Source organism: Cetorhinus maximus, chromosome 6, assembly GCF_964194155.1.
Source record: "Cetorhinus maximus chromosome 6, sCetMax3.hap1.1, whole genome shotgun sequence".
Lineage (NCBI taxonomy): Eukaryota > Metazoa > Chordata > Chondrichthyes > Lamniformes > Cetorhinidae > Cetorhinus > Cetorhinus maximus.
In genome coordinates this window covers 153,903,118-153,921,955 of record NC_135884.1, presented here as the reverse complement: position 1 = coordinate 153,921,955, position 18,838 = coordinate 153,903,118, and the positions used below count along the sequence as shown (strand labels likewise).

The following is an 18,838-nucleotide window of genomic DNA, read 5'->3' as shown; positions in this document are numbered from 1 at the left end:
GGGAGGGGTCATTTTCAAACTAACCACCTGGGATGACTTGGAATCACAGTGTTAAGAGTTCAAAGAAAGAACTGATATTGATATAGTACCCCGTACAACCTGACATTTCCCAATATGCTCGTCAGTCAATGAAGCTCTTTGCAGTGTATTTAATGTCATTTGGGAAATGTAGTAACCAATTTGTGCACAGTAAGATCCCACAAACAGCACTGTGATAATGGCCAGTTGTTTTCAGTGATGTTGGTTCAGGGATAAATATTGGAGGAGAGTGAGGAGAAATCCCCACTTTATTCTTTTGTGGGATGTGGGTGTCACTGGCAAGGCCAGCATTTGTTGCCCATCCCTAAATGTCCTTGAACTGAGTGGCTTGCTGGGCCATTTCAGAGGGCAGTTAAGAGTCAACCACATTACTTGTAGGTCTGGAGTCACATGTAGGCCAGACCAGGTAAGGATGGCAGATTTCCTTCCCCAAAGGACATTAGTGAACCAGATGGGTTTTCATGATAATTTCATGGTCACCATTATTGAGACTAGCTTTCAATTCCAGATTTTTATTTATTGAACTTAAATACCAGCAGCTGCCAAGATGGGATCTGAACTCATGACCCTAGTGCATTAGCTTTGATCTTTGGATTACTGGTCCAGTGACATTACCACTACGCCACCATCTGCCCCAAAACAAGGGGAGATGTTGCTTCAAAAAAGAGCCATGGGACCTTCTACTTGCATCCGAAAAAGTAGACCGGACATTGGTCTGAAAGGCAAAACCACTCACTTGGTAAGGGAGGCGAGGTGTAGACTTTGTGGCCAAATTTATCTGACTTGAAGTTGAGAATGTGACCAACCAAGTCACTGCTGGCACCTATGTCCAAATGTGCCTCTTGGGAGTAACCAGGCAACAGTTTTGCAAATGAGAGGTGAAAGGTTACGCTCCACAGTTATTTTTCTGGGGTTGAAACTTCTCGATGGCTGATTGATTTCTGACCAAAATAAATCATGTTGCACATTTCTGGGTTAAATTTCAGCTGCTGGGTGTCTTTTTTTTTGAATTGTGGTCTTTAGGTTCAATGGAACAATGATCGAGTGAATTACAGGCTGGAGGCCAAGCTACCACATCCTGAGGGTCCTTTCATCATCAACGGAGAAGGCAGCATCTACTTAACCCGACCTTTGGATCGAGAGCAAGAAGAAGAGGTAAACTATTATAGAATCTTTACGATGCAGAAGGGGACCATTCGGTCCACTGGGCCTGTGCTGGCGCTTTGAAAGAGCTAACCAATTAGTTCCATTCTCCCGCTCTTTCCCCATTGCCCTGTAACCAATTCCTTTCACAACATTTACCCAATTCCCCTTTTGGGAGTTATTATTGAATCTGCTCCCACCACCTTTTCAGGCAGCACTTTTCAGATCTCAACAGCTCGCTGTGTAAAAATATGTTTCCTCGTGTTGTCCATGGCTTGTTCTCCAATGACTTCCCTAAATCTGTGTCCTCTCATTAATGACCCTTCTGCCAGTGCAAGCCGTTTAACCCAGCTACTCTATCTTTCTGATCTTTCTATCTATTAAAACACGGGGGCACAGTCTCAGGATAAGGGGTTGACCATTTAGGACTGAGATGAGAAGAAATTACTTCACACAGAGGGTTGTGAATCTTTGGAATTCTCCACCCCAGAGGGTTGTGGATGCATCGTTGAATATACTTAAGTCTGGGATAGACAGATTTTTGGTCTCTCAGGGAATGAAGGGTACGGGGAGTGGGTGGGAAAGTGGAGTTGAAGCCCAAGATCAGCCATGATCGTACTGAATGGAGGAACAGGCTCGATGGGCCATCTACTCCTGCTCCTATCTCGTGTGTTCTTGGGAGACTCTCTCCACAGAACTGAAGTCCCTCACCCTTGGTACCGTTCTGCTAAATCTCCTCTGCTCCATCTCCAAGGCCTTGACCTCTCCCCTAAAGTTCTTACAAAAATAAATCATTTTACAAATTTCTGCATTAAGTTTCAGCTGCGATGTATCTGCCCATTTCACCAATCTCCATTCTCCTGAAGCCTGTTGCTATTCCCCTCATTCCGATCTATCTTTCCAAGTCTTGTGCCACCTGCAAACTTTGAAATGATGCCGTTTATACCCAACTCCAGATCATTAATAAGTAGCAGTAATCCCAACACTGGTCTCCGGGATAGAACCACTGTATACCGACCCTGCACCACTGTATACCGACCCTGCAGTCTGAAAATGCAACCATTCACCCATGCGCTCTGCACACTATCCCTTAGCCAATCTGTCCAAGAATACGGGCGTTAAATGAGTTTGATTGGCCTGATTGTCAATACGGTGCTAAGATGGGCCTCTCAGCCCTGGGTTCCTGCTCCTGGTCACTGCCCTGGCGAATTGTGGACAATTGTGGGCACTGCACTTCAGGAGAGACGTAAAGGCCTTCGGAAGGGTACAGAGGATGTTTACCAGATGTTAGCTGGGCGAGGGACTCCAGCTCTGAGGAGAGGTTGAAGAAGTTTGGATTGTTCTCCTTGGAAGGGAGAAGGTTAAGTGGTGACATAATAGAGATCTTCAGGAGGATGAGAGGCTTTGATAGAGAAAAGCAATCCCTGCTGGCGAGTGGGTCAATAACTTGGAGGTTATAGATTAAAAATCATTGGATAAAGATCTAGAGAGGATGTGAGGATTAATATTCGTCGGGACCTGGAACGCTTGACCAGAAAAGGTGATGGAATCTGATTTCATAAATAATTTGAAAAGGTAGCTGGACACGTTCTGGAGGATGAGGAAATTACAGGGTTACGGACTGAAGAGGTGATGTGGGACTAAGCACGGCTGCTCTTTCAAAGAGCCAGCTTCAGGCATGATAGGCTGAATGGCCTACTCCTGTGCTGTAACCCAGCCATCCCTAGCAACCTCTCTGAAAAATAATATGTGGTTAGAGTCCTCCTGAGGACAAGATCGGCTGGACTGTGATACCTTCCATAGTTGATCAGCCTGCCAGCACACTTGTCAGTGATGTTCGGCCACCTGGGTGAGGGATTCGGAGCCTGAGTCAGCACTGTTGGGGGAGGGGGGGTGGGGGTGGGAGGGGGTGGGGTAGAGAAATTGAGGGAATGTAGTTTTTAAAACCCTGGGGAGGTTTGTAATGGTGTTTGTCCAGGGGACTGAAATACTGCTCATGTTTAAAGTTCTGCCCCTCTCCTTCTTTAGTACCTGCTGCTCGTATCTGCAATGGATTCTGACGGAGAACTTTATGATGAACCGCTGGAGTTGAGAGTGAAAGTAACAGATGAAAATGACAACGCCCCCATGTGTACTCCTGAAAGTTACCAGGCAACAGTCCAAGAACAAGAGGTCAAAGGTGGGGTGCCAGATTTATTTCTTTTTGCTCTCGTGGGATGTGGGCATGGATGACATTTGTTATCCTTGCTAGACCATTTCAGAAGGGCCATTAAGAGTCGACCACATTGCTGTGGGTCTGCAGTAGGTAAGGACTTCCTTCCCTAAAGGGCATTAGTGAACTAGATGTGTTTTCACAACAATCAACAATGGTTTCATGGCCATCATTAGACTTTTATTGAATTCAAATTTCACCATCTCACCATGGTGGGATTCGAACCCGGGTTCCCAGAGCATTACCCTGGGTCTCTGGATTACTAGTCTAGTGACAATACCACAATTGAATTTAAAACCACCAGCTGATGTGGTGGGATTTGAACCCATGTCTACTGAGCATTAGCCTGGGCCTCTAGCTTACTAATCCAGTGACATCACCATTATGCCACCTTCTCCACAAGTGGGCAGCTTCATGCGGAAGGGGGAATGTACACATCATAGTTAACAAAAATAGATGAGCTGGGTGGAGGAAAAAGGAAGACTTGCATTTATATAGCGCCTTATGTGATGCATTGCATGTTTGGACATTGGCTGAGGACAGGACAAGACTATTACAGTCCACTCACCAACACTGACAGTCCCAGCCCACATGTGATGGGCACCTGGCTGAGCGAGTAGCTGAGATTATCCTGCAACAGGACAACAAGGATGGAAATGTGAGAAGGAGAATGATAGAGAGAGTTGGGAGAATGACACTTTCACGCAAACCGTTTTAAAATTCCCTCTACATTATGAACCAGATGAACTCTTGTTCATCCTTGAAGGCAAAAGTGACCATGTTTATCATCTGGGGTGTTTGGCAGGGTAGTCGGTGGGTACATAGGTGACTGATAAGGCCGATCTGCATCTGAAATGTTCTGTAAATAGGACAGGATACCACAGAGAGTTGAATTTTGGCCAAGTTGCTGGCTCAGGATTCCTTGTGTTTTCTCTCTGCCTCTGATATGCACTTGCTTCCAAAGGAGGCTTTTTAAAATTCATTTATGGGATGTGGGCTTCGCTGGCTGGGCCAGCATTTACCGCCCATCCCTAGTTGCCTTGAGAAGATGCTGATGAGCTTCTTGAACCGCTGCAGTCCCTGTGGTGTAGGTACACCCACAGTGCTGTTAGGGAGGGAGTTCCAGGATTTTGACCCAGCGACAGTGAAGGAACGGAGATATATTTCCAAGTCAGGATGGTGAGTGGCTTGGAGGGGAACTTGCAGGTGGTGGTGTTCCCATCTATCTGCTGCTCTTGTCCTTCTAGATGGTAGTGGTGGTGGGTTTGGAAGGTGCTGTCTAAGGAGTCTTGGTGAGTTCCAGCAGTGCATCTTGTAGATGGTACACACTGCTGCTACTGTGCGTCAGTGGTGGAGGGAGTGAATGTTTGTGAATGGGGAACCAATTAAGTGGGCTGCTTTGTCCTGGATGGTGTCAAGCTTCTTGAGTGTTGTAGGAGCTGCACTCATCCAGGCAAGTGGGGAGTATTCCATCACACTCCTGACTTGTGCCTTGTAGATGGTGGACAGGCTTTGGGGAGTCAGGAGGTGAGTTACTTGTCGCAGGATTCCTAGCCTCTGACCTGCTCTTGTAGCCACAGTATTTATATGGCTAGTCCAATTCAGTTTCTGGCCAATGGTAACCCCCCAGGATGTTGATAGTGGGGGATTCAGTGATGGTAATGCCATTGAATGTTAAGGGGCAATGGTTATATTCTCTCTTGTTGGAGATGGTCATTGCCTGGCACTTGTGTGGTGCAAATGTTACTTGCCACTTGTCAGCCCAAGTCTGGATATTGTCCAGGTCTTGCTGCATTTGGACATGGACTGCACCACTTGGAACCAGAACCTAAAGAAAGAGAAACGTGAATTTATATAGCACCTTTCATGACCTCAGCATGTTCCAAAGCACTTTACAGCCAATGAAGTACTTTTGAAATGTACTTACTGTTGTAGGAAACACGACATCCAATCTGTGCACAGACAGCACTGTGATAAGTCACCAGGGAGAGAATTTTCCCCTCGTCGGCTGGGCCGGTCGGGAGCGGGAGCGGGAGCGGGAGTGGGCGCAGGCAGGCACACAGCTGATTGCCGCCCGCCATTGGCTGCATGCCGCCATTTTATGTGGGTGGGCCAATTAAGGCATGTGCCCAGGTGACATGTGCCCAGAGCGCTCAGCGCTACCTGTGCGGGCGGGGGGGGGGAGGAGGGAGAGTCGGGGCCTCCGCATGCGTGTGAAAGAGCGCAGAGATCACCCTGAGGCTGCCTGAGGGAGATTCATTTCACAATGATACATTCAAAAAAAGAAAAAATAAAATTACTCAGACATGTCCCCTCACGTGACAGTGTCACACGAGCTGGGACATGTTTGTGAATCCTTCATGAAACCTCATCCCGCCTGTGGACGAGGTTTATGGAAAAATGCGAAGGCTGCCTGGGCTCTTCACCTGCAGCCCCCCCGACAACATTAAGGTTGGACGGACAGCCCTGACAATTACTGCAATGAGTTTATTAATGGCTTCAATTGGCCCTTGACAGTTCGGCGGGTGCTCAGCCGACTCCAGTGCGCGCCCACCAAACGAAAGACCAGGATGACGCGTGGTGACATCAGGACGTACGCCCAAAGTCACCGCCCGTCATTTTACGTGTCGGTGTGCAGGGCCCGCCCACACACACCGAACGGAAGATTCTGCCCCGGATAACCCTTTGTCGGTGATGTTGGGAGAAGGGTAAATATTGGGCCAGGACACTGAGGAGAGCTCCCCTTCTCTTCTCTGAAATCGTGCCCATGCAATCTTCTACATTCTGCTGAGAGAGCGGACAGGACCTCTGGATAAACTCTAATCTCCAGGATGAGGTGTTGTGATATTTGTCTGAAATATCTTTAACCAGGCTCATTAACCAGTAAATGCCTCTTTCTAAGCAATGAGCATGTGCCAAACTCCTCAGTCATTTTGGTGTTTCAGTAACTCTGTGTGAGGAACCTCTAGCTCAGTACGGCCTGGGACAGACTGCGCCTTGTTGGACTTATGCTCAGATTTTGAAAGAAGGATAATCAACCAGGAAATGATGCTAAACCAGATAAAACACTGGTTAGGCCGAAGCTGGAGTATAGAGTTCAATCCTGGGCACTGCATTTTGGGAAGTGTAACAAACAGGAGGGAGTTTAATTTAAACAACCCTGTTTTCTCCTCTCACCACCCGTGCATAAACAAAAAGATGTTGTGATTTTGATTCCCCTCCCTGTAGAAGCGGTGGCGTATTCCCCAACCCCTCGGTTTTGGCTAGATCCAATTTTCAATTAATAAGCCCACAGCAAATTTGAGATGGGATGAGCTGAAAGAGTTAGTTTATTTTCACACACTCAAATCACAGGGGGTGACCACCAGTGCAACAAAAGAGGGATAGGGAAAGGAAGATTTCCAGGGCAAAGACCACAGAGGAGAGAATTATTGTTTCACCTGAGTCCAGATCCAGAATCAAAGTCCAGTGGTGTATTCCAGTGGTGTATTCCAGTGGTCCAGTGGTGTATTCCAGTGGTCCAGTGGTGTATTCCAGTGGTCCAGTGGTGTATTCCAGTGGTCCAGTGGTGTATTCCAGTGGTCCAGTGGTGTATTCCAGTGGTCCAGTGGTGTATTCCAGTGGTCCAGTGGTGTATTCCAGTGGTGTATTCCTTCACAGAGGTCGGCAAGCCGAAGTGATGCTGGATAATTCACTTTTCCAGTAGAGCTGACTTGCATGATGATATAGGCATGCAGGGATGAATTAGTCTTGTAGGCGATGGTACAGAGGTTCCAGTCGAGACAGTGTAGATGGGGCCAGGCATTCAAACCTGGACAGATCCCCTTTTCTGAGCGGCTGCTTGGTATCTGGAAAGATGGCAGACTGAGCTTTGCAGCTCCATAAGGCAATATTACAGTTTCCACCAGCTGGGGTAGGGGTGTCATGTCCCATGACTCCCACCTCTCCACTTTGGTTTTAACAAAGGGTATGAATCCCTTTGTCTGGGTCCTGTCTCCGAACAGACGAATTGGCACTGGATGGCCAGGCCTGGCTTGTGAAATGTAGATGGCCTCTGGATACTTCCCTTTGAATTTGGCCTCTGCAGCCCTCAGGGGTCCTTAGGGTCTCTTCAGAGATAATGAGGTGCAAGTTTCTTTGATGCTGCCAAATAGCCTCTTATTGTTCAGGGTCACAGACAGACATCGCTTCAGCCATTTTAAAAAGGTTTTATATATATATATGTATATATATGAGGCCTTAGACCCCTGACATGAAGGATGTCAAGGTAATGGTACCATGAATGAGGGACTTCAGATTCACAGAGAGACCAGAGAAGCTGGGACACGCCTTAGAGCGGAGAAAGATATGAGAAGATTACGTGTTCAAAATGATGAAGGGATTGGATGGAGTAAATAAAAAGCCATTGTTTCCACTGGCAGGAGGGTCGTTGAGCAGAGGGACATAGTCTAAAGTCATTGTGAAAATAAGCAGAGGGGAGTGAAGGGGAAATGTTCTTACACAGTGAGTTGTTGTCGTTTGGAATGCGCTGCCTGAAATGGGCGGTGGAAGCAGATTGAATAGTAACGTTTAAAAGGGATTCGGATCAGTAGCTGAAAAGGAGAAATTTGCGGGGCTACAGGGAAAGAGCAGAGGGAATTGCTCTTTCAAAAGAGCTGACACAGGCACTGGGGGCTGAATGGTCTCCTTCTGTGCCATATGATTCCATGATTTTGAGAATGGCTCCCTCTTTTCCAGGTACACATGTTGTTACCCTGACAGCAGCTGATCAGGACGACCCCCGGACTGAGAATGCACATCTTTCCTTCCGCCTCTGTGGTCAGGAACCTCAGGGGCCTGACGAGTGGCTATTCACAGTCAATGCCGAGGGGGTCATCACACTGGCCAAAGACATGACCGGCTACAGTTCAATGCAGTACCAGCTGGAGATCGAGGTAGCTGATCTTGCAGGACAGGAAGGAGGTGAGACACTGCAGTGAGCGACTGAAATGTTTCATATGAACAGCACGGACACAGGCCATTCAGCCCATCTGGTCAGTGCTGGTGTTTATGCTCTGCATGAGATTCCTCCCACCCCTCTCCATCTCCAGCTAACAGTAGAACCTTCTACATATTTCTTTCTCCTTATTTACTCCATCAAAAAGCCTTTGTAATTTTGAATGCTATTAAATCCCCTCTTAACCTCAGATTCTCCAGTCTCTTCACATTAACTGAAGTCCCTTAACCCTGCTACCATTCGGGTAAATCTCCCCTGCGTCCTCTCCGAGACCATCACATCCTGCCTAAAGTATTGTGGCTTCCCCCTTATAAACATGTATATGATTTACCGCTCTGGGTACTCTGGGTGCTCTGGGTGCTCTGGGTACTTTGGGTACTCTGGGTACTCTGGGTAATCTGGGTGCTCTGGGTGCTCTGGGTACTCTGGGTGCTCTGGGTAATCTGGGTACTCTGGGTAATCTGGGTGCTCTGGGTACTCTGGGTAATCTGGGTACTCTGGGTACTCTGGGTAATCTGGGTACTCTGGGTAATCTGGGTACTCTGGGTACTCTGGGTAATCTGGGTACTCTGGGTACTCTGGGTAATCTGGGTACTCTGGGTACTCTGGGTAATCTGGGTACTCTGGGTAATCTGGGTAATCTGGGTACTCTGGGTACTCTGGGTAATCTGGGTACTCTGGGTAATCTGGGTACTCTGGGTACTCTGGGTAATCTGGGTAATCTGGGTACTCTGGGTACTCTGGGTAATCTGGGTACTCTGGGTAATCTGGGTACTCTGGGTACTCTGGGTAATCTGGGTACTCTGGGTGAAGACATTTCTCCTTTATCTTCCGTACATTAAAGAAAGCATGTTAGCCAATCTGTCACCAGGGAGACGGGTGGAATTTTACGGCCCCTCCCACCGGCAGGATCTTCCAGTCCTGCCGAAATCAATGGGGTTTTGACAGGCTCGATGTATTTTCCAGCCCAACCCCCACTGAACTGGGGCCGGAAAATTGTGCCCCATGTATCCCATCAGAGAGTGAATCAAAGAACAACACTCCCAGGACAGGTACAGCACAGTGTTAGATACAGAGTAAAGCTCCCTCTACACTGTCCCCATCAAACACTCCCAGGACAGGTACAGCACGGGGTGAGATACAGAATAAAGCTCCCTCCACACCATCCCCATCAAACACTCCGAGGACAGGTACAGCACGGGGTTAGATACAGAGTAAAGCTCCCTCTACACTGTCCCCATCAAACACTCCCAGGACAGGTACAGCACGGGGTTAGATACAGAGTAAAGCTCCCTCTACCTCCAGAATTGGTGAAAGGTGAAATATGTAAGAATGATCTTATGTTGATACAGGGCCTCATCACACATTCTGAGTACAGCCTAAAACATTTTACTGTTGCAATGTCATCTGATCCAGTGCAGGAGAAGAAAATGATTTAAGGATCAGTGAAAGCGGAATGGGAACGTGCTTGGACGGAGCATATCCACCGGCACAGACCAAGTTAGCCGAATAGCCTGTTTCTGTGCTGTACAGTCTCTGTAACTAATGTCCAGTTAATCTGCTTTTGATTCTGTCAGGGAATGTGAGCTAGCACAGTGGGAGAAATTCCCAAGGAATCTTTAACATCTCCCTGAGCAGGAAGATGGGCATCGTTTATCGGCAGTAGAATGACGTAGGTCTGACATGGCTGCACTCCCACTGGATCGCACTGGGGTCTTGGTCAGAGTAGGCGCTAGAGCAGGACTCAAAACTGCTACCTTCTGACAAAAACTGGGCAACGTACCCACCGAGCGGCTGAGCTGAATGATCAGAGAGCTGGTCGCAGTACTGCCTGAGTGCGATTTATAATGTTACTGCCCTGCTGTTAGGCGCCCACACAAATGCATCATCTAGAATCTACCTTTGACGACATGTTCTATTTTATTTGACAGGATTGTCAAGTATCTGCACAGTCACTGTTGATGTCGAGGAATTGAACGACAATGCTCCAATATTCCCGCAGAAACAGGTACAGGAGCTGGGATCTGTTGCCTGGTTTTGTTACAATTACATGTGTAAATTTCACCAAAAAATCAATCTCGGACTATAGCTTATTCTACAGTTTACACTGTCCCATCAAACACACCCAGGACAGGTACAGCACAGGGTTAGATACAGAGTAAATGTCCCTCTACACTGTCCCTATCAAACACTCCCAGGACAGGTACAGCACGGGGTTAGATACAGAGTAAATCTCCCTGTCAAACACCCACCAGGTATTCTGTGGAAAATGGTCTAGGTGTTAGGCCTTGGATATTTAACCAGGTCCTGGAACAGGTGGGTTGTGTTTCTGGAGTGACTGCCTGCAGAGAACGATTGGGAGAGCATTTACTGCACTCCAACCTCCCGCCCCACTCCACACACGCAGTGCATTCCAGACCCGAGCCACTTACTGTGTGAGAAAGTTTTTTCTCATGTCACATTTGCTTCTTTTGCAAATCACTTTAAACCTGTGCTGTCCTTATCTACTCTGTCCAGACCCCTCATGATTTTGAACACCTCTATCAAATCTCCATTTAGCCTTCTTCTCTCCAAGGAGAACAGTCCCAATCTCTCCAATCTATCCTCATAGCTAAAGTTTCTCATCCCTGGAACCATTCTTGTAAACCTCTTCTACACTCTCCCCAATGCGTTCACATCATTCCTATAATATGGCACCCAGAACTACACAATACTCCAGCTGAGGTCTAACTAGTGTCCTATACAAGTTCAGCATAACCTCCTTGCTCTTGTACTCTATGCTCCTATTAATAAAGCCCAGGATACTATATGCTTTATTAACTGCTCTCCCCACCTGTCCTGCCACCTTCAATGATCTATGCACATATATACCCAGGTCCCTCTGCTTCTGCACATCGTTTAGAGTTGTACCCCTTATTTTATATTGTCTGTCCATGTTCTTCCTACCAAAATGAATCATCTCACACTTCTCCACATTGAACTTCACCTGCCGCCTATTTGCCCACTCCACCAACTTGTCTATGTCCTTCTGAAGTTCCATACTGTCCTTCTCACAGGTTGGAATGCTTCCAAGTTTTGTATCATCCGCAAACTTGAAATTGTTCCCTGCACACCAAGATCTAGATCATGTATATATATCAGGAAAAGTAAGGACCCCAATACCAATCCCTGGGGAACTCCACTACAAACCTTCCTCCAGCCCGAAAAATATCCATTGACCATTACCCTGTGTTTCCTATAACTCAGCCAATTTTGTATCCACGTTGCTCCTGTCCCTTTTATTCCGTGAGCTATAACTTTCCTCACAAGTCAGTTGTGTGGCACTGTATCGAACGCCTTTTGAAAGTCCACATACACCACATCAACAGCATTTCCCTCATCGACCTTTACTGTTACGTCTTCAAAAAACTCCAGCAAGTTAGTTAAACACAATTTCCCCTTTAGAAATCCATGCTGGCTCTTCCTTATCAACCCCATATTTTTCCATGTGACTATTAATTCTATCCCGAATAATTGTTTCTAGAATCTTGCCCACTACTGAAGTTAAACTGACTGGTCTGTAATTGCTGGGCTTATCCTTACAACCTTTTTTGAACAAGTGAGTAATGTTTGCAATTCTCCAGTCCCCTGGCACCTCCCCAGAGTCTAGGGAAGAATGAAAGATTATGGCCAGTACCCCTGCAATTTCTACTCTCACTTCCTTCAATATTCTTGGATGCATCTCATCCTGTCCCGGTGCCTTGTCAACTTTAAGTACCGACAGTTTATCTAATACCTCCTCTTTACCAATTTTGAACCCTTCTAATGACAGAGTTTCCTCCTCTGTCACCATGGCCTGGGTAGCATCTGCTTCCTTGGTAAAGACGGATGCAAAGTATTCATTTAACACCTCAGCCATGCCCCCTGCCTCCATGTGTAAATCCCCTTTTTGGTCCCTATTCCTCCTTTTACTACCTTTTTACTATTTATGTGCTGATAGAAGACTTTGGGATTTTGCTTTATGTTGGCTGTCAGTCTTTTCTCATAATCCCTCTTTGCTTCTCTTATTTGCTTCTTCACCTCTCCTCTGAACCTCCTGTATTCCGTTTGGTTCTCAATTGTATTTCCTACCTGACACCTGTCTTAAGCACACTTTTTCTTCTTTATCTTAACTTCTATCTCCTTTTTCATCCAGGGAGCTCTGGATTTGTTTGCCCTACCTTTCCCTTTTGACCGAATATACCTTGACTGTGCCCGAACCATTTCTTCTTTGAAGGTGGCCCATGGTTCAGCTACAGTTTTTCCCGCCAACCTTTGGTTCCAGTCTATCTGGCCCAGCCCCGTTCTTGCCCCATTGAAGTCGGCTCTCCCCCAGTTAATTATTCTTACTCTGGATTTCACATTGTCCTTTTCTACCATCATTCTAAACCTTATGATACAATAATCACTATCTCATAAATGTTCCCCCCCTGATATTTTATCTACTTGGCCCACCTCATTCCCAGGAACCAGGTCTAGCTGTGCCTCCTTTCTTGTTGGACTGGACACATACTGCTGTAGGAAATTCTCCTGAACACAATCTAGGAACTCTTGCTGCTCCCTGCCCTTTAAGCTACCACTGTCCCAGTCTACATCCGGGTAATTAAAGTTCCTTATTATAACTACCCTGTAATGTCTGCATCTCTCTGGCATTTCCCTGCAGGTTTGTTCCTCTACATCCTTCCCACAAGTTGGTGGTCTATAGTCTACACCGAGCAATGTAATTCCCCCCTTTTTGTTCCTTAGCTCCAGCCAAATTGATTCTGCCCTTGAACCCTCTAGGACATCCTCTTTCTCCAGCACTGCAATGCTCTCCTTAACCAATACCGCCACCCCTCCCCCTTTCCTTCCTTTCCTATCTTTTCTGAACACCTTGCACCTGGGAATGTTTAACACCCAATTCTGCCCTTCCTTGAGCCAGGTCTCCATTATCACCACAACATCATATTTCCCCATGGCAACCTGCGCCTAGTAACTCCCCAATCTTATTCATTATACTCCGTGATTCACATACATGCACAGTAACCCTGAATTAGACTTCATGACTTTCTCCCTTACTCCGACTCCACCTATTAACTTACCGTTCTCTATTCTAGTGCTATCTGTCTCTCCCAGTATTTTGTCTACCCTGGTATTCCTCTCTAATATTTTCTCCTGGTTCTCACGCCCCTGCCAAGTTTAGTTTAAAGCCCTCCCAACAGCACCAGCAAAACTAGCAAGGAACTCAGTCCCGGCTCTGTTCAGGGGCAACCCGTCCGGCTTGTACAGGTGCCTTCTCCCCCAGAGCCAGTCCCAGTGTCTAAAGCCCTCCCTCCTGCACCATCGTTCCAGCCACACATTTACCTGCCTTATCCTCCTATGTCTGTTCTCACCTGTACATGGCACTGGGAGTAACCTGGAGATTACCAATTTTGAGGTCTGGCTTGCTAATTTTCTACCTAGTTCCCTAAATTTCTGATCATAGGGACCACATCCCCCTTCCTGCCCAAGTCATTGTTACCAATGTGAACCATGACCTCAGGCTGTTCACCCTCCCCCAGAAGAATGTTCTGCAGCCGTTCGGTACACCTTTGACCCTGGCACCAGGGAGGCAACATAGCACCCTGGAGTCAGGTCTATGGCCACAGAAACGACTGTCTGTTCCCCTAACTAATGAATCCCTGCTTCTTCCTCCCCTCCTGTACAGCTGAGCCGCTCGTGGTGCCACAAAGTTGGCTCTGACTGCACTCCTCTGAGGAACCAACACCCTCACCTGTATCCAAAACGGAAAACCAATTAGCGAGCAAGACCCCAGGGGACTCCTGCACTACCTGCCTGGTTCTCTTGGACTGCCTGGCGGTCACCCGTTCCCTTTTTGCCTCCACGCCCCTACCATGTGGTATGACCACCTCTCTGAAGGTGCTATTCACATAGCTCTCACCCTCACGGATGAGCCACAGTGCCCGAAGCCTGGAGCTAAGTTTCTGCAACTGGTGGCACTTCTTGCACATCTGGCCATCTAGGTTACCAGTAGTGTCCACAACTTCCCACATTTTACAGGACACACATTCCACATGACTGAGCTGCCCTGCCCTGTCTTAAGTTTACTTCCCTTACGTTAAATTTATTTTTCTTTGGTTTACTTCTATGACTTTATATTACACCAACTTCCCCACCCACACCACAAACCCCCTACCCTCACCCCCTCACCCCCTCACCCCCACTCATACTGCGCGCCCCAGATTCCAAGTTAGATTGAGGGATTGGGTTTTGGGTTAGACCCGTGGGACGGGAGGAGGGAGGGGGAATCTAGACTGGGTAAAAATTCCAAATATTCTTTACACTCCTGTTCCTCCTAGTCTCCTTTACTTGAATGTTCTCTACATTCTTCAAGCCCTTCTTTGAAATAGTGGGATCTTGTATATCCACTTTAGAGGGCAGATAAGGTATCAGTTCAAGATCTCTTCTGAAAGATGGCACCTCTGATAGTACAGCACTCCCTCAGTACTGGGAGTGTCAGCCTGGGTTATGTTCTCTCAAGTAGCACCGGGGCCCTCTGACCTGCTGACTTAGAGGTTAGAGAGTTCTTCACTGAGTCACAACTGACTGGACCAGTGACTGGAGATCAACCTAAGATTTAAAGTGAGGAGAGTCTCACAGAGGTTATTTGGTTTTTTTTGAATGAGAAAGTTTGAGGAGACGGTATAATCCAGGCTGTTTCAAACTTCAAAGAGAATGGATGATGATGCAGACACATTAGTTTGGATTTCACAGTCAGAATTAATTAAAGAACTCGAGTATAAAGCTATTGAGACCAGAATAAAACACTCCTACAGTCTTCATTGAGCGCAAAAATCTCTTGTTGATGCTGAGGCCATTATTCTTTTCAAAAAGGAATTGAATAAATATTTGGTTAGGAATGGGAGTGTGCTGGTTCCTGACAGGCTTCTCCAAACATCCTCCTGCCCCTTCCCCATGTGACCAGTGAGCACCAATTACAGCTGTCTTTGACAATTGTTGTAATGTGATTGGTTGAAGTTCAGACCCTTGAGCATTCTGTTACCTTTTCATTGATTTTTCTCCCTTGTTGTGAGGTAGTATGGTCCAGTCAGCATAGCTGAGAATACTGCTGTTGGACACCCTGTAACCACAATCAATGTGACAGATGCTGATTACCCCTTGACGGACAGCTGGTTTGTTATCTACACAATTGAATCTGGGAATGAAGAGCAAATATTTGGAATTCTCCGAGAGGAACAAAGCAATGTTGGGAGCCTTTTCCTACACAAGGTACATCAAGTATCCTATCTCTCTCTCTCTCTTTGTCAGTTTGTTTATATCTGCTATCTGCCATCTCTGTTCACTGTCTCTGTCTCTCATTCATGTCTCTCTTTCTCTCACTCTGCCTCTCACTCTATGTCCATCTCCCTCCCTCATTTCATCTCTGTTCATTGTCCCTGAATGTATCTCCTTAACGTGTTTGACTTTTTAAATCTCTATCTCTCTTTACTGCCTCTCCACTGTGTCTCTGTCACGGTTTCCGCTCTCTGTCTTCATCTCTCTCTCCCAGTCTGCCTTTGTCTCTTTCCATTTTTGTACTCCTCTCATTTTATCTGTATCTCTCTCTCCATCGCTCTCCATCTTTCTCTTTCTGCTTCTTCCCATCTTTGTTTTGGTCACTGCTTCACTCAATCTCTTTCCATCTTCTTTCTCTATCTGTGCCCATTTCTCTCTGTCTCTCTGTCTGTTTTTCCATCACTGTCTTTGCACCTGTCTCCATGTCTCTGTCTATTTCCATGTCTGTCTTCAGCTCTTTCCCCAGTTTTCTTTCTCTTCATCTCCCTCTCTCCCCCCTTTCTTTCTCTGTCTCTCCATCTCTCTCTCTCTCCAGCTCTCTTACTTTCCATCTCTGTCTCTGTCTCACTCTCTATCACCCTGTCTCTTTTCATCATTTTGTCTCTTTTCATCACTCTGTCTCTGTCTGTCTCTCCCCATCTCTCTGTCTCTCCCCATCTCTCTGTCTCTCTCCATCACTCTGTCTCTTTCCATCACTCTGTCTCTCTCCATCACTCTGTCACTCTCCATCTCTCTGTCTGTCACTGTCTCGCTCTCTAAGTCTCTTTCTGTTACTATCTCTAACTCTTTCTCTGTGTCTATTTCTCTCTCCATCTCCATGTATGTTTATCTCTCTCACTGTTACTGAGTGGGTTAAGTGTTCCCCTCACTCACATTTCTCACATCAACGATTAAAACTCTCCATTAAAAATGAAATATGAATTGACAGGAAAAATAAACGGGATGGCGATGGATTCCAGAGAGTGGGGTGCGATGTGAGATTACAATGTAAAATCTGTTTTCTTAGGCCCTGGACTACGAGACAGTGAGTGAATACACGTTGGTCATCTCTGCCCGAAATGAGGCTGAGCTGGTTGGGTCTGAGTATGGCCCGAGCTCCACGATGACCATCTCCATCCTGGTGGGTGACATCAATGAAGCTCCAATACTTTCTCAGAGTGATTACGAGGTGACCATTCCCAAGGATGTCCAGCCCGGCAGTGTGTTACTGAGGGTGGAGGGATATGACCCTGACACATCGTCTGCTCCTGTTAGGTAAGGACATGCTAGGTTGTGCAACCAACTCAACAATGGGGGGAGGCCATTCAGCTCCTCGAGCCTGTTCCAACATACAAGTTAGATCATGACTGAGCTGTATCTTGACTCCATTTACCCACCTTGGTTCCATAACCCTTAATCCCCGTACCCAACAAAAATCTTTCAATCCCAGTTCTGAAATTTTCAAATTAACCCCAGACTCAATAGTATTTTTGAGGAGAGAGTTTTGGATTATCACTCCCCTTTGAAAAAAAAGAAAGACTTGCATTTATTTAGAACCTCTCATGAACTCAGGTCATCCCAAAGTGCTTTACAGCCAATGAAGCACTTTTTGAAGTGTAGCCACAGTTGTCATGTAGATAACACAGCAGCCCAATTTGCACACAGCAAGCTCCCACAAACAGCAATGTGATAATGACCAGATAATCTGTTTTTGTGATGTTGGTTAAGGGATAAATATTGGGCAGGACACCAGGGAGAACTCCCCTACTCTTCTTTGAAATAGTGCAGTGGGATCTTTTATGTCCCCCTAAGAGGGCAGATGGGGTCCCGGTTTAACATCTCACTTGAAAGACGGCATCTTTGACAGGACAGCACTTCCTCAGTACGGCTCTGGGAGCATCGGCCTGGATTTGTGTGAAGAGCTGCTTCCTGACATCAACCACGAACGGCTGAGCTGTAATTTTAAAGTTATTCTCCCTTGCTTTATATACAAACCCGCCAGAGGAAAACTGTGATAGTGAGATCCAGCTGTGATAGTGAGATCCAGCTGTGATAGTGAGATCCAGCTGTGATAGTGAGAACCAGCTGTGATAGTGAGATCCAGCTGTGAGAGTGAGATCCAGCTGTGATAGTGAGAACCAGCTGTGATAGTGAGAACCAGCTGTGATAGTGAGATCCAGCTGTGAGAGTGAGATCCAGCTGTGATAGTGAGATCCAGCTGTGATAGTGAGATCCAGCTGTGATAGTGAGATCCAGCTGTGAGAGTTCAGATTCCAGTGCACACACTCTCACAGCTGGATGTTTCTCCTCAGATTGAATCCGATAGAGAATGATCATTTGATTTATGCCAGCCTAACGTAAAAGCATAAGAAATGGAAGCAGAAATAGACCACACAGCCCCTTGATCTTGCTCTGTCTTCTACCTGAACACTACATCCCTGCTTGCTCAAAACTGAGCATCCACGTCCCTCCGGAATAGAGGATTTCAAAGATTCACCATCCTCTGAGTGAAGAAATTTCTCCCCAGCTCAGTCTGAAGTGGCTGATTCCTTGCCCCGAGACTGTAGCCCAGTCTGCTAGAGTCTCCAGACAGGGAGAGAGACGCAGAGACATGGTAGAGAGAAACAGTAAGAGACAGGGACAGGGACAGTCTCTCAGTGTCCACACTGTCAAACCTTCTAATGAGAGACTTTTTGCATTTGGCAGATTCCGCCTGGGAAATGATTCGATCCATTGGCTCTCAGTTGATTCCGAATCTGGGGAGGTGACTCTCCTGGGTGGAGACCCAGCAGGAGGCAGCCACCTGGTGGAGGTGGTGATGGAAGATGGAGGTAAGGAACCAAAGACAGAGATGAGATTTGACCGATTTCCCATTGTAGCATCCACTCACGAGCTCTGATGTGGTACAGCAGTTACCATACTCTCCATCAGCCCCAGATATCCCCGCAAGAGATCTCTCTCCCTGGTTTTCAATCTCCCTTCTTCTTGTATCTCTCTGATTTTGTTACTTTGCTTTTTACTGGTTTCTGTCCCTTTTTCTCTCTTTTTTCTGTTAATCTATCTCTTTCTGCCCCGTCTCTTACTGTTTCTCTCTACCATCTCTCTGCGTCTCTCTC

At 46.7% G+C, this 18,838-nt stretch overlaps 1 protein-coding gene across 1 annotated transcript in view; it reads left to right on the top strand.

The window, feature by feature from the left end:
• The window catches only part of cdh16 (cadherin 16, KSP-cadherin), a 65,879-nt gene that overhangs the window by 31,013 nt on the left and 16,028 nt on the right, over window positions 1–18,838 (top strand). The window contains exons 8-14 of the mRNA XM_078544672.1: window positions 1,063–1,194; window positions 3,211–3,361; window positions 8,132–8,356; window positions 10,322–10,398; window positions 15,486–15,677; window positions 16,750–16,997; window positions 18,429–18,553. Of these exons, the coding sequence (XP_078400798.1) occupies window positions 1,063–1,194; window positions 3,211–3,361; window positions 8,132–8,356; window positions 10,322–10,398; window positions 15,486–15,677; window positions 16,750–16,997; window positions 18,429–18,553 (1,150 nt within the window). The remainder of the gene's footprint in view (window positions 1–1,062; window positions 1,195–3,210; window positions 3,362–8,131; window positions 8,357–10,321; window positions 10,399–15,485; window positions 15,678–16,749; window positions 16,998–18,428; window positions 18,554–18,838) is intronic.